Below are 16,394 nucleotides of genomic sequence, written 5' to 3'. Positions count from 1 at the left end.
TTATTAGCTACTACACCACAACAGAGTCAATATTTAGACCTTTTGAGTCATGTTGAGTGGGAGAGACTAATCCTAAGCATATGACAGTCATGTCTTTAAACTGTGTGGGGGAATTTGAGAGGGAAAATATGTGTCATGACGAGTGAACAAGCAAAATCCTACTATACATACATACACACATATATGTAATGAATCTAAACTCATTTCAGCTTTCATATAAATAAATCAACTGGAGCAAAAGACAGTAAGTTTCACTTGTGTAAACTCCCATGGCCCTAAAATCAAGGATGTGCAACTAAAAGGTGTGGTGTGATTATTTCCTGAAGCCACGTACAGCAGAGGAGAGACTCCTCACACCTCGTGTAGTTTAGTTATTCAAGAAAAACTGTGATGATAAACTTTCAGACTGGTGTGGATGCAACGTGGTTTAATTTATTACAAGGTGCGAAAACTACCAGCTGCTGGTCACCATTAACAGGAGCACTTGTTTACAAAAATATACGCTGAATAAGATGCTGAGTGTAAATTTAGATTAGAGATGTTTGTTTGTTTTAATGCCCCAAAGAGTGAAGCTTTGTCTGTACTTATTTGATGCACGGCTGAGCTCCAACTGCTCATTCATTTTTTATTAATCCCTGTCTGTCCGCCTGTCAAGCGACTAAAACAACAAGTTGGCTTTACTCACCGTGAAGCGCAGGCTACCGGAGATTTAACGGCGTCGCTCTTCTGTCGATCAGACCGGAGGATTTGGCATCAAAGCATTAATGAACTGATGATATACACTAAAAAGCTTCACTGATTCCTAAAACTGGGGCTTTGGAGAAGACGGGCAGCTGAAGAGAGAGTCGGTGCCAAAGCGAGTGACACAGAGGCGATGAGGAGGGATCCCATTCAACTGGAGGGAGCGCCCGGTGAAGTCATGACGGGGAAAGCCTTTGAAGCTGTGGAAACATTTTTCACTGACACGGTCTAAATGAAGAAAAGCACCGGAACGTCCCTGATTAAAAACTCCGAGCTTTGCGCGTAACAGAAACCCCCGGTTTGCGACAAGGCTGAGCAAAAACACCAAATCATGACCAAAACACTGGGATGTGCTTGAGGCAAGAAAGGGAGGAGACTTCACCGCATCGTGAAAGCTCTGATTGGTGGGAGGGTTTTTGCACTGTGGATTTGCCCGATTGGCGTGAATGGCATGTCATAGAAGCCCCACCTCACCTGAGTAGTGCAGGTTCAAACGCGGTTCGTTGTACAATTACTCGTCCTGCTCTTGGCGGTTGAGACTGTTTAGCCTATGACACATGTTACGTTTTGTGATGTGAGCCAACTTCACACCATTAAATCATACCCTGCACACAAATACTGCTGAATTTTCCATGTAAAGTTTCAAAGGCTGACCTAAAAACATGGAGATATTTTAACTATAATATAAATTTAGATCCTTAAAAATTGTTTGAATTTTTTTTTAATCTGACATCATGAAATAATCCCTAATATCACTGAACTAGAATGCGAGGTAGTCTAATTTTCGATTTTGATTATTCTCTTTGTTAGCGTGAAAATCAAAGATCAGGCTTGCTTGTGATGTTTCTATTTGATGACACAATGCTGCCACCTGCTGGCCATGAAGCAGCATTTCTAAATCGAAGCAGCTGCTGCAGAATTGGAGGCTTCTGTCAACTTTACACATTAAACTCTGAGGAAAGAAGTACTTCAGTTTACCTACAAGTACTAACAATGCCCCTACGATTAAAAAAATAAAACGCATACAAGCAAACATGCTGGCTTGTCCCAGAAGTATCCTGTAATCTTTCTTCTTATACGGAGAGGGAAGGAAACCGTTTATGATTTTCCTCCTTTCCTGCACATGTAGCGAGTTGGCAATTTAAAAACTTGCATGCATGACATGTATGGCTTTTTGCCAGCATTTTAGATGAGTGATGTCGAGGTAAATTTACTTAAACCTATGTTATGCACGTACTAAACACCTTATTAGAACCACTTTAGCGATCGAGTGCATTGAATGCAACCAACCAAACTGTTGTCGAACTGCACCAGATGTATAGGTGTTCCAAATACAGCCCTTGGTTAGTGTGCAGCTACTGCCCTGCCTTTTTTCTCTTCTATTTTGTAATCTGTAGATTTTGTATGAAAAATATTAATAAAGAATGTATCTAGCTGTAAGACGGCTATAATGTAGCAAGAAGTATAATTTGCAGAGACAGGTATTACTGTATTAATTAGGTGAAAAGGAAGCGCATAAATATAACAGACAAATACTTAATTAGAATACTTCAGACAGTCCATCACTGCCTTGTACCTCTTGGCGTTTCATCACTGCATTTATGTCAGTACCCCCATTAGAGCATTTCGCTCTGACATGGCAGACTTGTTCCAAGAGTATTTAAAAGTAGAATGGGAGGGAGAGCCTTCCGTTTTCAGGCCCCTCTTCTGTGGAGCCAGCTTCCAGTTTGGTTTCAGGAGACAGACACTATCTCTACTTTTAACATTAGGCTTAAAGCGTTTCTTTTTGCTAAAGCATATAGTTAGGGCTGGATCAGGTGACCCTGAATCCTCCCTTAGTTATTCTGCAATAGGTGTAGACAGCTGGGGGATTCCCATGATGCACTGAGTATTTCTTCTTCAGTCACCTTTCTCACACACTATGAGTCAATAGATCTCTCTGCATTGAATTATACTTGTCATTAATCTATGTTTCTTTTCCACAGCATGTCTTTTATCCTGTCTTCCTTCTCTCACCCCAACCGATCGCAGCAGATGGCCCCGCCCCTCCCTAAGCCTGGTTCTGCCGGAGGTTTCTTCCTGTTAAAAGGGAATCTTTCCCACTGTCGCCAAAGTGCTTGCTCAGAGGGGGTCATTTGATTGTTGGTTTTTTTTCCTGTATGTATTATTGGAGAGTCAATACTAAATAAATAATAAATTTAGCATCACAATATTTTCAATGCTGTCATTGCATATATTTACCCAGAGCGTTCTCACTCCCGAGGCGTAACATGTCGACGTTTTGTCACGTCCCGCGGCGTTCCTGAGGAACGCGAAAGGAGACCTTCGGCGTTCTTATGGTACGCGGCGGGTTATTGCTGGAATCCAGTGCAATGACGCTCCCGCGGTAGTAGACGTTCCAGCCCTGTATTCCAGCCCTAAACCTAACCTTATCCCTAGCCCTGACCATAACCTTATTCCTGACCTTAACCAGGACTTTAATGATGTTAAATAGCGTGTTTCTAAGCGATTTGAAGAAAAAGAGCGAACATGTGTAGGTTCAGTCCAGACGGTTCTCATATTTCCTCTTTTTCCGAGGTCGTCATTTAGGAACGTGGTGGGTAGCCGAAAACGTAATATGGTGACGATTTGTCACCTAGCGTAAAATGTTACGCTTTGGGAGTGAGAAGGGGTTGATTTACCCTAATCGTCCACATGCCACCTGCAGTGAAACTGCCTATGGCCCACAGTTTGAAAACCACTGGTGTAAACCATCAGTAACCGAATAGATGAGAATGAAATATCAATTTATAACAATATAACTGATACAGTCTGGAAAGAGAAGCTCACCAAGAGAGTCTGGTTCCCATGGATGATGTCTTTAGGCATCAGTTTAGTAAAACAGTTTCCTTTCCCTGTTTCTAAAGTGAAAAGTTGAAGTTAAAACAAGAGGCATCAATGAATCATCAACAGAAAAAAGGAGAGATTCCACTCAAATCCAATTTAAAGTGAGATATAGTTTATAAACAGCTATGCACAGCAAATGCAGTAATTACAAGCACAATAATGCTGTTTCCAGAACGTGTTCAAAAATTGCATATGAACCCCAAAGTGTAGAAGAAGGACAGTTAGGACATCATAAGTGATGTGTAGATGCTGGCTGTGCCACAGTATTATTAAGGAACCCCAACATAAGTTTCAATGTTTTCAAAGCAGTTAGAAAATAATGAGTTGATCAAGGGTCACATTGTAGTTGGGAAGGAATTTATATCTTTGGGACTTAACAAAAGCAAAAAGCATCTTCAGTTAACTGGCACTGTCCCGAGAGCACACAACATCACCAAATCCACTGAAACCAGAGATTAAAAAAAACATCACAATGTTGTTGAATGATGTGAAGCTGTGACTGTGCTCTTCAGGCATGTCTTCTGTTCATAAACACGTTTTAGAATATGACTGTTTTAACACTACAGGTCACCGGTAAGCTCGAGGTTTATGCGTATTTTGTCTTTTTTGTCAGCTGGACTTATGTTTGCTCTTATATGCGCTTAATAAAGAGATCCTTTTTTGCTGTTCTTATTTCTCTCTCATCTCTTCATCATTTTCTTTAAGTGTACACTGCTACAAATCAAGCTGCTGTGTCTCACTTTTTGACGCCCCTTTCAACCAGCCAATCCATCGAATGTCAGCCTCTCTTCCTGTCTTAGTTACACATTCAATCCCATGCGTTACCTCCTTCATCCTTGGTTTCTATTCTAGACCCACTCTCTCATGTCCTCAGTTGTCCTGCAGTCTCAGTCATCCATTTCTCTCATGTCAGACGACCCAATAGGAAAGAGCATGTCGCTCTCTAAGGACAGGTTGCTGCCTAGCCCGGCCATGCGGCTCCGCAGTAGAAAGTGTGTCCTCCTCTGCAGGAGCCTCTGCTGCTCCTGCTTCAGCTCCACGTAGGAGCGTGAGAATGTGTGGAAGATGGAGGTGACGGGAAAGGCCATGAGGAGGATGCCACTTAGGATGCTGCTCAGAGCCACCACCTGACCCGGGATGCTCCTTGGCACCATATCCCCATAGCCCACTGTTGTCATGGTGATGACAGCCCACCAGTAGGTAGCAGGGATGCTTGTGAATTCCTGTGTGGTGGCCATTTCATTCTCAATCAAGTACAGCAGGGGGGAGTATAGTGCGATCGCCACACACAGGAAAAGGAGTAGCAGTCCAAACTCCCGTGTGCAGCGGCGTGCTGTCAGGCCTAGAGTTTGCAGGCCCAGGGAATGGCGAGCTAACCGCATCACGTAGAGGATACGCAGGGCCCTCAGCACACGCAGCACCAAGCCCACTTTGTCCAAGTAGGTGTTGCCTGAGCCCAGCCTCTTCTCTCCTTTGGAAGTGCTGTCCACCACTAGTGTAATGTAGTACGGCAGGATTGCTACCACATCAATCAGGTTCAGGGGCTGTCTGAGGAAGGTCAGCTTGCTGCGATCTTGGATGAAGCGCAGGGTGAACTCCAGGGAGAACCAGGCTACACACACAGTCTCCACAATGAAGATATTATAGCACATCTGGGAACAGGTCCCCTGTTTAGGAAAGAAACAAAATGTGGTCACCAGCATGTAGATGAGGTCGAATCACTAGAGGGAGCCACCTCAGTGTGAAATTCAAACGCTAAACAGTGGTAGGACTCTGCAGCCCTCAGCACGGCAGCCAAGACAATGAAAAAATAAAAATAATTGCTCATTACAGATCAAACCACCAGTTTTGGTTATGGGGGAAAAAGTAATGTCATTAGGCAGTAAATCTTAGGTCAAAGCGTCTAAAACGATACCGCCACACTTCCAGAAGCAGTGTATTTTTCTTCATGATTCAGTGCGTGGTTGAAATATGGTTCAAAGCATTTAAAAGCACATACTGCAATAGCCGCTGAATGCAGTCCATATCAGGGAATAATATCATTATTATGAAACATACTCCCACAGAGGAGGAAGTGGCCTGACCACCTGAAAACTCCAGATAACCTGAAACACTTGTGTACTTTTAATGCAAGGCTTTGTCGTCTTGTTGAGGAGCTGTTAGAATGAGATCATTGGCACTTTATTTTAAAAACAAATGAATTCAGACTCTCAAGTGAGAATACAGTGCAAGGGTGTCAGATGAATATATCAGTGACTAAATCAGACAACAAGCAGCTTTTCATTTCCTTTTTCAATTTTGTTTTTCTTTTTTTCCCCTCCCCCGTTTTCTTAGGCAGTTATTGGTTTAACAGTGTGACAGAGGTGATGTTTAACTCATCTGCAGCTAATGCAGGGGTGGCCAACTCCAGGCCTCGAGGGCCGGTGTCCTGCAGGTTTTAGATCTCACCCTGGCTCAACACACCTCAATCACTTGATTAGTTCATTACCAGGCCTCTGGAGAACTTCAGGACATGTTGAGGAGGTAATTTAACCATTTGAATCAGCTGTGCTGGATCAAGGACACATCTAAAACCTGCAGGACACCGGCCCTCGAGGCCTGGAGTTCCCTCACTCCTGAGCTAATGTCTCACTGTACAGGAGCGAACGTTTTGCACTCCACCCATTTCCCACAATTACTGTATCTGCACTTGATTATCTGAACAACTTAAAACAGAAAGAAAGAAAAAAACAACACAAACTTTTTCCCCCACAGTGGAAATCAAAGAGTTTGCAGTCAATCTGCACTTCTATCAAAAGCCTGCTTTTTTAATTTTCACAAAAGCTTTCACGACAAATCAATTAATTAATTCACAACCTGTTTGCACTTTACTCTGCGAGAAGATTACGTGTGTGGCTCAGATATTCAATTTTCCTTTGATTTGACTAAAAAGGCTGGGGTGCTAATTATGTTTGTGATTGAAGTCAGACATAATAATGGAAGCATTTCATGAAAGCAGCCTGAGACGTCTTCAAACATTTATTCTAATCTGGGGAAAAAATTGTGGCTCTCTCAGCAGCCTTCCTTCTCTTACTGGAATGAGGTTTTAAAATGACATGACATTATTAGCATTTTCTTTAATGGCTGAGGGGTTTTTGTAAAGCACATAACCTCTTTTTTTCCCTTTGGATACATCAGTTTAAAAAGAATGGATAGAAAAAACGACATAAACCTGCTGGGTTCACATATTCATTGTCAGTATGGTGGCATCTCTTTATGTATTGTGGCTGTGCAAAGCAGTTTTAATGACAAATACATTAAAATGAATTAAAAATATATAAATAGAAATGAAATTAAAACAGAGTACAAGTTTTGGTGAACTGTTTTAACTATATTGGTTTCAAAATGAATTCTTATATTTGAAATGTTTGTCAAATTTAGAATGAAATGACTCGATTTGCAAAGTTTGTGATATTCTCATTTTTTCCTTATTAATACAAATACTTCAAAAATGAACTATATTTAGGCACAAGTTACTTTTCTGCTTCTTCTGTCTTCATTTAGATAATTGGTTAATTATTAATTTAACCATAGCTAAGCAGTTCTTTAATTTTAGACACTGGAAATTGAGTCTTCTGGGCAGCTATTTTGAAAAAATTGGATATCATAACAATATTAACCACATTTATCAGCTGTAAGAGCCTCAGAAGCTTTGGGACAAAACCTGTTGTTGTCCCAACTGTACCTCACAGAAACCATACGTTTTGTTTTGCTTTTGTAGCCTTACAACCTCTTCTTTTTTATATCATTTTTAATCTTCATGTGCTGTGTCAAACACCACGTTTCTACTTACCAACTCCTCCTCCTCCCTCATGGCCGGCATGGTGCTGATGGATAAGTTGATGGCAGTGATGGTGACAAACAGCACGGACAAACAGGCAAAGATCTTCCCTGGGAGGCCAGAGTGAGGCCTCTCCACCATGTCCCTCAGCTTAGCCATGCACCGACTGAGTCTAGATTCAGCCGCGCGTCCCCTGTGGCCACTGTCTGAATCCAGCAGATCCTCCAGGAGTTCTTCCTCCTCCTCTGCTCTCTCCATGGCTTCAAACTCCTCCATGCGCTGCAGCAGACGCCTGCGACAGCACCACTCCAGGCTCTCCTCTGGAACCCCCCAGTACAGCAGCTCCTCTCTGAAGGAGAGGGCGCACATCTCCCTGAGGGACCGCAGTTTGCCCGCCCGCAGAAAGGTCAGGATGTTACGGAAGGCACAGGGGCTGCGGTCAAAGAAGAACTCGTTGTGTGTGACATCATAGTCATCACAGATGCGCATAATCTCATCGAAGCTGCTGCAGAGGTGCAGCTGGCCCAGACGTGACAAGGGGAAGTCCTCTAAGGTGGTCCAAGGCAGCTGGTAGCGCAGGCCACCCACGTTGATAATGGCATGGAGTTTACGGGCACTGGACAGGAGTGTGTTATCGTGGATGGTGCTGAGCTCAGGGGCAGGCTGCGCCCTTTTATAGAAGGCTCCCTTGTGAGCCTCCTTCTCTTGTGGGAGGGGAGGGTTGAGGGAGTTATCAGAGGCACAGCTCAGGGCACTGTAGTCATAGTCAGAGCCGTCACCCGCCAGCAGGGTCATCTTTACCGGTCCGCTCACATCCCTGTGCTCAACCTCCCATCAACACACTGTCACCTTCACAGAAACAATAGAGAGTCTGAAGTTAGTGCACCAGTGCAGGTTTGACACAATCGGCCAAACTAATTAAAAAGCAAAGTTTAAAAATCTCTTTAGCAACAGAGTCCTGACCAAGGTACAGTCAGCAGTATTACACAGACTAGTAATACACGCAGAGAAAGAAAAGTCCATTATTATTTGATAAAGAGTAAAATGCAAACAACAGACAAAGTTATGAGGTTCAATTATAAGGAAGCTTGAGACAAAAAAGTCATGGTGTCCAGGTCAGTTAAAATCATCATATCACTGTGAGAAGTACTTCAATTCACCTGCCAACATACTGAGCAGTACACTCTTACTAAATGAATACCATCACAATGCACTTTACTGCAGCAGGAGGCACTCGGACTGTTTGCATTATGATTCAAATGGATACGTGAAATTATAAGAAAAGCAGAGTGATATGTAAACAATCTCTGCCTGCAGAACAGCCCACTCACTGTAGAAATGAAAGCAAGAAAGCTGCGTGAAACATTACCACCAACACACTTTTCAGCTATTGTAAAGCTACAGCGGGGAAACTCCACCGAGCATAATATTAATATGTGTAAACATATTAGTGAAATCCTAGAAGACTGTTTTCATTAACATTACTTCCATTAAATATGTCACACTGACTTGTAATAAAACCTTAATATTCTTCTTTTTAAACGTGTGATGATTAAATAGATTAAAATATGCGCGTTTCCGCACTTGGATGGTGTTTCCTGCTTGTTCGAGCCTCAGGCTGAAGTTTGAGCCGCACTGAAGTCATGAAGCAGTAGCTTTTATTAACTATGCGCCGCAGAGCACTGTGCCTCAGGGTTTACAGGAATCTGCAGCTGTAGGCATTTGTAAATAAAGTCTTTCTGGGTTTTATAAGGCCTTAATTTAAAAATGTCTTTCAACATTTATTTTGTCATAGTGCACTCTAGTTTAGTATCTAGTCCCTTTTAGAACAGCGCCATTGGAAAAAGTTTAGATTTTATTAGCGTTTTCCTACTTTCCTTATTACTACTTTAATGTTACAGCAAATATTTTTCTTTTCTTTTTTTACTAATTTACCTATTTTAACTTGATATTATTGCTTCTGTTTGCTTCCTTATCTAATGTACTAAACATGAACCTCAAGGAATATTGTTACAACAACAATAAGTAAAGAAAGTATGATGATGATGACAATGATAATATTTATTGCTGTTGCTCTGCCTTGAGGTAAATGTTTAGTATAGTCAATTGCATAACTTTACAAGAGAATGAACTGAGGTGACATTTACATATTGCTGTAGGTTAATTTGCATACTGTTTATTTCCACTCATTCAAACATAACAATAGTATTCTGGTCGTTGAACGATATTTGCAGATATCTCCTTCCAGTGTCTGGCTCGATCACACACACTGGTCTCGGTGAATCCGCCCTGCTATAAAGCCGCAAGATGCAAACTCCCAACGCTGGAGAGGTAAGCTGTATTAGCCAATGAATGGCCACTAGGGGGCAAAGATATCTGGTGGACATAAACAGAAATTCAACCCTGCTTTGCTACATGAGATTGTATTTACTGTATTATACGTTTTAAAATAGAATTTGTCCTCAGTTTAATGGCAAAACTGATACCACTCTGAGGTTTCTGTGTTAATTATGGAGTGACAGAGAGGCACTGTTCAACTTTACTTAATATGAGGAGACAAAGAAGGGGAAACAATGCTTTGGCGACAACAGTTTAACTTGTCATATGTTTTGAGTGGAATAAACTAAGCTTTGGGGGACAATATGTGGATTTATGTAACTTTGGAATGAGCCTGACTAACTGTGTCCCCATTTCAAGACTTGATTCCATGTATTTACCCCAAAGTCGTACTGTTACTTCAATTTGAAAAGGAGGGCAAATAACAATGAGGCATTAGTTTCTTTTGACTGAGGTAACAGATCATGATTAAATGTTAAACTCTTAACAGTATACATTTATGTGGGCAACTATTTAACTCCTCACATTTTTGTATAAAGATTTGTCACCCAGTGATGCTGTACTGACTCAGTAATTCACTGATGTAACTGTTATCCTACAGATACTGAAGAGGCTGTTTTCAAACACACTTAATAATCCGTCTGTGCTATTTCTGGCCCTCTCACATTTAGAGCGGGAGGCTTTAAAACGCAGTTAGGTGTCGGTTGAGGTGTGTGTGTACTAACGTGCAATCACACAGTTATGCAGGCTGTTCCGAGTGCCAGCTTATGCACATTTACCAAAGACTCTTCGGCAGAACAAGAGACGAGCACGAGAAGAGGAGCAGCACTATATTGCAATAAGAAAGAGAAGGAACTGGAAAATGTTTACCACTTTATCACCACTTTATCACCAGTGCAGTGACGGCCTTGTGGCCTCTGTCCAAACTAATTTAATCAATTACAGTGATTTAGGGGGAGGCAGGTTAGCCAGTTAGAAATTAAAATGTCAGTGCCTGGATTGCTGCTTGGCCAAATTCTGAGTAAGGATTCTAAAATGGGGATGTGAATGTGTCAACTGAATGGTTATTAGGCACCTGCATTGTCAGCCTGTGTGAGCCACTGATTACAGTCAGCACCATCTTTCACCCCTGAAATCAGAGCAAACCCGCCCGAAGCTTTTCCCTCCAGTGCTCTGCCTTGTTGCATTAACTTCCTGATAATATAGATTTTTGGCTTTATTGGACTCGTCACATGTGGAATGCCCCTGAGGTCAGATCATAACAAAACCCCAGTGCAGTCAGGGAAATCATGCAGGCCATCAGCAGATTCACATTCAATCGCTTCCCACTTTTCTTAAATATAAACGCTGCCTGCAAAATAAACAGTAGTACCATTAAACAAAAGCCAAACACAAGAATGAAAATAAATTTTCAAAAAAGGCAAAATCCCTCCTTTTCGATTCTTCTCACACTCTCCCTCCATGCGGTGGAGGTTATCAATACGCCTACAATGCATCGCCGGTGTGGATGTGCACAAGCCTACGCCACTCTCCTACTAGATTAAATCACACTTAACCCCTTGAGGCTGTTTGATTTCTCACTTTGCCTTTAAACCGATTGTGCTTTTCCATCTCCGCAGTCACAGGAGCATTTTTTTAAACTCTTGTTTTGTTTTGTTTTCCTTTCCGTGCAATGTTGCGCCTCTGATGTTTCCTCTGGGGGACAAAGTCTAGAAGGAGAAGGAGAGATGAAACGCTGCAAAGACAGCGAAGGCTGTTCTCCCCACCAGATCGGCTGAGGTCTGGCCTCTTTCTGTGCCAGCGTTATCACAGCTAAGCCACAGGGCATGTTCTCCAGATTGCCTGGTGAGTCACTGGGTTGTGAGTCTCAGTTGCCTGACAGTATTGTGCATGCATTTCCCATGGTTCCCTCCTCAAGAGTCTTTGGAGACTTTTAATACCACCAATATTGACTGAGATCATTTTAAAGAGCCCACTAGTGATCATGACCACAAGATCAAAGAGCAATTTAAAAAAATTATAAGCTTTTAAAAATAAGGAAATGTGTTGTAACTGTTGAGATCTGTCTGTTATTTTCTTTTTACCTGCCTGCAGAGGCATGTGTTAAAGAATTTTGTTCAGTATGGGTGGTTCATATTCAAATTTAATAGTAAAAATGAACATCTGAAGAGTGTCTATGTGTTTGTGCCCGCAAAGAGATACAAATAGTTTACTTAGCGATGACTATTTATTGCTGCATATCTCCATATTGCTGGAAGTGCTGTGTAAGACAGATTTTACCAATCTGTCTCTGAATCAAAGATTTGCAATTCAGCTTGACTCATTCTGTGAAATACAGACACATGGTAATTTGATGAGTATCGGATTTTTGTCAGTGTTTCTGATGAAAATCGAAACCTCTAAGCTTTCCAGTGGCAGCTGTAGAGTTCGGTCTTATTTTCTTGCATGTAGCCCCTCAACCATATTTAAAGCAATAACGTGCTGTAAAATAAATGCTCTCTATAGAGATGTTCCAGAAAAGCGCATGTCACCTGACAATGAAGTCATGTCAGTCATGTCCTCTCAGGCTTAATGACCATTTAAACCACACAATGTTCCTTTTGTTCTCCCCAACAACCACTTCTGCTCCTATTCCCTTAACAGCTCACTGTTCTCTAATGGACTATAAGAGGATGGTGTTTCCAGAAATGGACCGCAAGAGCTGCCAAGACCCAACTGTCTCTCTCTCTCTCTCTCTGAAATCTGGTTAAACACTGAAACAGTCAGGCATGCCAGAAGCAATCCTACCCCGAAGACCTTTCCTTACAGTAATTCAAGCAGGAATAGTTGTAAACAAAAGTGTTTCTTTTTTGTTGGATGTGGGTGGTATTAATGCATGCCGAGAACCCTGGAAGAAGCTACAGTATAGCTCCAGGGCAATAAATGTCTCCCCAACTCTGTCTGTGGTCCACCACAGTGCGCTGCTCTCTACTTCTGAGGTACAGAAGTATTCTGTGCAGATAATATGTTTCAGTAATGAGCTATCTCAGCACTAATGGCTACTCTTTTTCATCCTGTTCACTGTTCAATTCAACTGGAGTGAAAAGCAGCAACAGAATGAAATGTATCTGTAAAATAAACCACCTTTCATTTTATAAAAATGTCGTTTTAAAAGCTTAAAAGTCAATTATTGAAATGCAATTCAAGTACTTCTTCATGTCTCGCTTGGAATAAAATGTCGTGTAACAAAGAGCAAATGAGAAACATCACACCTCTGTCATTTTCTGTCCACAGTTTATTTTCCAATCTGTCCTCTGCCCGTCCTTCCTTTTTAAAGGGCTCTATTCCCCAGACACGATCTGAGCCGGCCCACCGACTCTCTAGGCTTCTACCTCACTGCTCCATATCATGCCTCAACACTTCCCGTCCTCTGATCCCTGACAAACTGTGACACACAATATTTAGTCAGCACACAAAACACCTCAACATTACACCCATCACTCACATCCGATGTATAACGACAGCATGTGTTTTTCTTTTTCATCTCAGGAATTTTCCTGAGTGGATGATTGCACACTCTCACCATTTGCGAGTGCTCATCTAACTTGATTATATAAAGATTGCATAACATTAAGTTCTCTGCATCGTTTGCGTGCATTAACCGATACTCACTTTTCATCTCTTGCTGCCCTTTTCCTGTCGAGCTGCAATCATCTGACCACCTAATCTTTCAGGGCTGTGTAAATAATGTGTTTTTCACAAGCAGCAGATAAAAGACAGCGAGCATGTGTGCAGGCATCACAACCTCACTGCAGAGAAGATCCGACTGTCTGTCACTTTGGACAGAGTGTTTCAAAAGACCTCTGCACTAGGGCGCAGCGCAAGTCCCTGCAGGCTGAAGTGACAGAAGGTGCTCGCACCAGTCGCTTAAAAGCTCAGCAAGGAAAAAAGAAGAACTCAACTCAACTTAAAATAAGCTGATGAGATGGTATAAATGGACTGTAAACTAACAGTTGTCCTTTAAGTGGGAAATTAGACACTTGATGGTCAGTGCTGAGTGTAGAAAATAAAAGCTTTCTTGTCAAAGGACACCACATCTGTGTGTTGGTTAAGTTAGTTGTATTTTTACATTTTACCACAGCTTGAACTGGTTAAAAACCTAAACGGTCAAATCAGAACATGAAAGAGCCAAGGGTTTTAGAAGATGGACTAAATTCACATCCAAGTCTGTGCAGATAAAAGACTTCAGAAGGAAAGACGAGGACTTTTTCTTACTTACACTTTCAAAGCACATCCATCGCCCAATTTGTATTGAGTCCGAGCCCTGGCTGCAGATTTCTTTGGGTACCCACTGGTGCTCAGGGAAACAGCAGATCAGGAGATGTCTCTCAAGCACCTTAAACATAAAAGCACCTGAGAAGCATACTATAATTACTTTATGGATCTTTTTTGTGGAGTAGAATCAGAGAGCCACTATTAGTTATTAGAATAGGAAAAGTCATTAGTTCATCTCATTAGAGTCACAATTACCTGGTGGAGGGAGAGAGGATGATGGATTACATATCATATATCACTGCTCCAAGGTCTCCAAAGAGGGATTTGCATTGCGGACTCTAATCACATTATGGGCCATTATCTAAAATCATCTTCAGAATGAAACCATGTGCTGTGTTTGAACTGATCTCATATGGGTTCACTGACAGAAACATAAGCTGTGATACGCTGTTTGAGGACTTGAAGTTGTTCCCACGTTCAAAAGTTTCCCTTGCATCAATTTTCAGTTTAAAATTAGATTTTGAAAAGTGTTTTTCATTTCAAAGGACACTGCAAAGATAATGTATATATATATCAAATATATGTCCCTCCTCAGAGAGCATGCCAGACAAAATCTGTCTCTGCATCGAACCCTGTCTCAGTAAATGTTTACACATCATACAGTGTCATGCTGCTGCACCCTTGTTACCATGGCGTACATGCAGCACATCGGGCATGCAAGTCTCGGTCATCTGTTCGAGACAGATAATTCCTCGTTCAATGAAAAGTGGACCTCACAGGAAACCATTAATTAGCTCAGTCTGATTACAACTGACACTGCTGATGCACCCTTCAAGTTACTTTAAAAGAAATACTGACAGCACATCAGTGTGACCTACGAAAACACTAACAGGTAGGCACATGGCGCACACAGTTATAATATCAAGCCTGAGGAAGCAGCTATTTACATACATGATTTGGAATTTAAACACTGAACGCACGAATGAGAAAAACTCCCAAAGTGTCACTTACAACTAAGGAGTATTGTTTGTTTTTTTCTATACAACAAGCATTAAGTTTAAAAACATGTAAACAAAAAAATCCATACTCACTGCGCTCTCAAATCAGTTCCTCTGCAGCTGTTAGTTTGCTGAAGAAGCCTGAAGGCGATGAGAAGAATGTACATGAGGGAAAATGTGAAGTGTATTTTCAGGCACTGCTGCTACCTCCTTCAACTCTGGTCCATCTATGCAAAGGCACTGGGCTTGTGGAGTACGAGAACGCTATTTGATAATCATGAGCAACAGGCTGCCTCCCCTCCTCTCGCCCTCCCTCCCTCGTTCCCTCCTTCCCTTTCCTTTTCCCTCGACTCTCGCTTTCTCTCTCGAATCCTTCTTCCTCCCCTTCCTCGAGCGCTGACATCAGAAGTGGGATGTGCCATTATACCAAAACCTTTTGAGAGAAATCCATGGCAACCACCATCTAGAAAGAGCCGTACTTCCCCTTCACCTTTAAAATGAGAATAATCACTGTCTTTTGATTGTAGACTCACACAAAGGTTTATATTTGTCCAGTGGGTTACTTGGCTGAGGGAGGAGGGGAGGGCCGGTTGTAGGCTGGCTCACACTCACCAGGGTGTCCAATTTTAGACAAGTGGTGGGAAATGTTAACATGAAGTATGATGATGAGGTGGAACGCATGGCTCATACTGAGAATGTTCATTGCAACCGGAGCAAATGTATATATGCAATTTTCCTTTATTTTTTTTTCTTAAATAAATACTTGTTTTGAATTGCCTTTGGATGATAATGCCAAGTTTTAGCAGCATATAACCACCAGAAGTGAAAGCCAAACATCATCAATAAATCTGTAAAAATAATAAACAAAGAGACTGAGGAAATGAAATCCAAAAGAGTAAACAACATAAAATCAATCCATTCTGATTTATTTAGTTCTGCTATATGGTACCTCCACTGAGAATGATCACAAAACCTATTATCCCTTATTTATCTACTTAAATGGAAACTGCAGAAGTAAAGATATATCCACATGTGACAAGTCAATCTCAGCATATTATTCCCCCTTCGGTTCTGTTATGACCCCATAATGGTGAAAAAAAAAAAAATGTGCACATTTTTTTGTATGTAAGAGTCCAATTTTGTTCCTCAGTCAGCGGTGTGTGACTGCAGTGTGTAAAAAGTACTATTATTTTATGGTTGCGCTCAGTATGTTTTATTCAAAAAGACATATTGGAAGGAAAAGGGTCAGGTGTAATTCCTGTGAGCTATTGTGTCTCAGAATAGAGTTGTTAGAGCTGCTGTTAGATGGGTGACTGAAGGCAACTAAAGATTGTGATACAGTCCTGGAATGGAAATAA

General features: G+C 41.6%; 2 protein-coding genes across 3 annotated transcripts in view; both read right to left on the bottom strand.

Annotated features, from left to right (window-relative positions):
• src (SRC proto-oncogene, non-receptor tyrosine kinase) overlaps positions 1-1,096 on the bottom strand; it is a 30,221-nt gene extending 29,125 nt beyond the window's left edge. Inside the window, exon 1 of the mRNA XM_086276485.1 lies at positions 686-1,096. The gene's annotated coding sequence lies outside the window, so the exon portion shown is untranslated. The remainder of the gene's footprint in view (positions 1-685) is intronic.
• Positions 1,097-3,734: 2,638 nt separating this feature from the next.
• Positions 3,735-15,259, bottom strand: kcng1 (potassium voltage-gated channel, subfamily G, member 1). Of its 2 annotated transcripts, XM_086277043.1 has the most exons (4): positions 15,130-15,259; positions 14,043-14,176; positions 7,460-8,296; positions 3,735-5,294 (listed from the first exon to the last, which is right to left on the bottom strand). In XM_086277043.1, the coding sequence occupies exons 3-4, from the start codon at positions 8,240-8,242 to the stop codon at positions 4,515-4,517; spliced, it is 1,563 nt and encodes a 520-aa protein (XP_086133169.1). In that variant the 5' UTR covers positions 8,243-8,296; positions 14,043-14,176; positions 15,130-15,259; the 3' UTR covers positions 3,735-4,514. The 2 variants fall into 2 exon arrangements, with proteins under 2 accessions (XP_086133169.1, XP_086133170.1); XM_086277044.1 differs by lacking the exon at positions 15,130-15,259 and having other exon boundaries at positions 14,043-14,651.
• Between the last annotated feature and the right edge of the window lie 1,135 nt (positions 15,260-16,394).

This window comes from Aulonocara sp. 'chitande type north' Nkhata Bay, linkage group LG20 (genome assembly GCF_057382095.1).
Source record: "Aulonocara sp. 'chitande type north' Nkhata Bay isolate Kocher_YH1m ecotype deep benthic linkage group LG20, A_spYH_male_GT1.1, whole genome shotgun sequence".
Classification (NCBI taxonomy): domain Eukaryota; kingdom Metazoa; phylum Chordata; class Actinopteri; order Cichliformes; family Cichlidae; genus Aulonocara; species Aulonocara sp. 'chitande type north' Nkhata Bay.
This window is presented reverse-complemented; position numbering and strand designations above follow the sequence as displayed.

Excerpts from the sequence above, each read along its gene's own strand:
- kcng1 (XM_086277043.1), bottom strand. The coding sequence starts at position 8,242 with ATGACCCTGCTGGCGGGTGACGGCTCTGACTATGACTACAGTGCCCTG. Across the intron at positions 5,295-7,459 it reads TGAGGGAGGAGGAGGAGTTG|GGGACCTGTTCCCAGATGTG; the intron begins GTAAGTAGAAAC and ends TTTCCTAAACAG.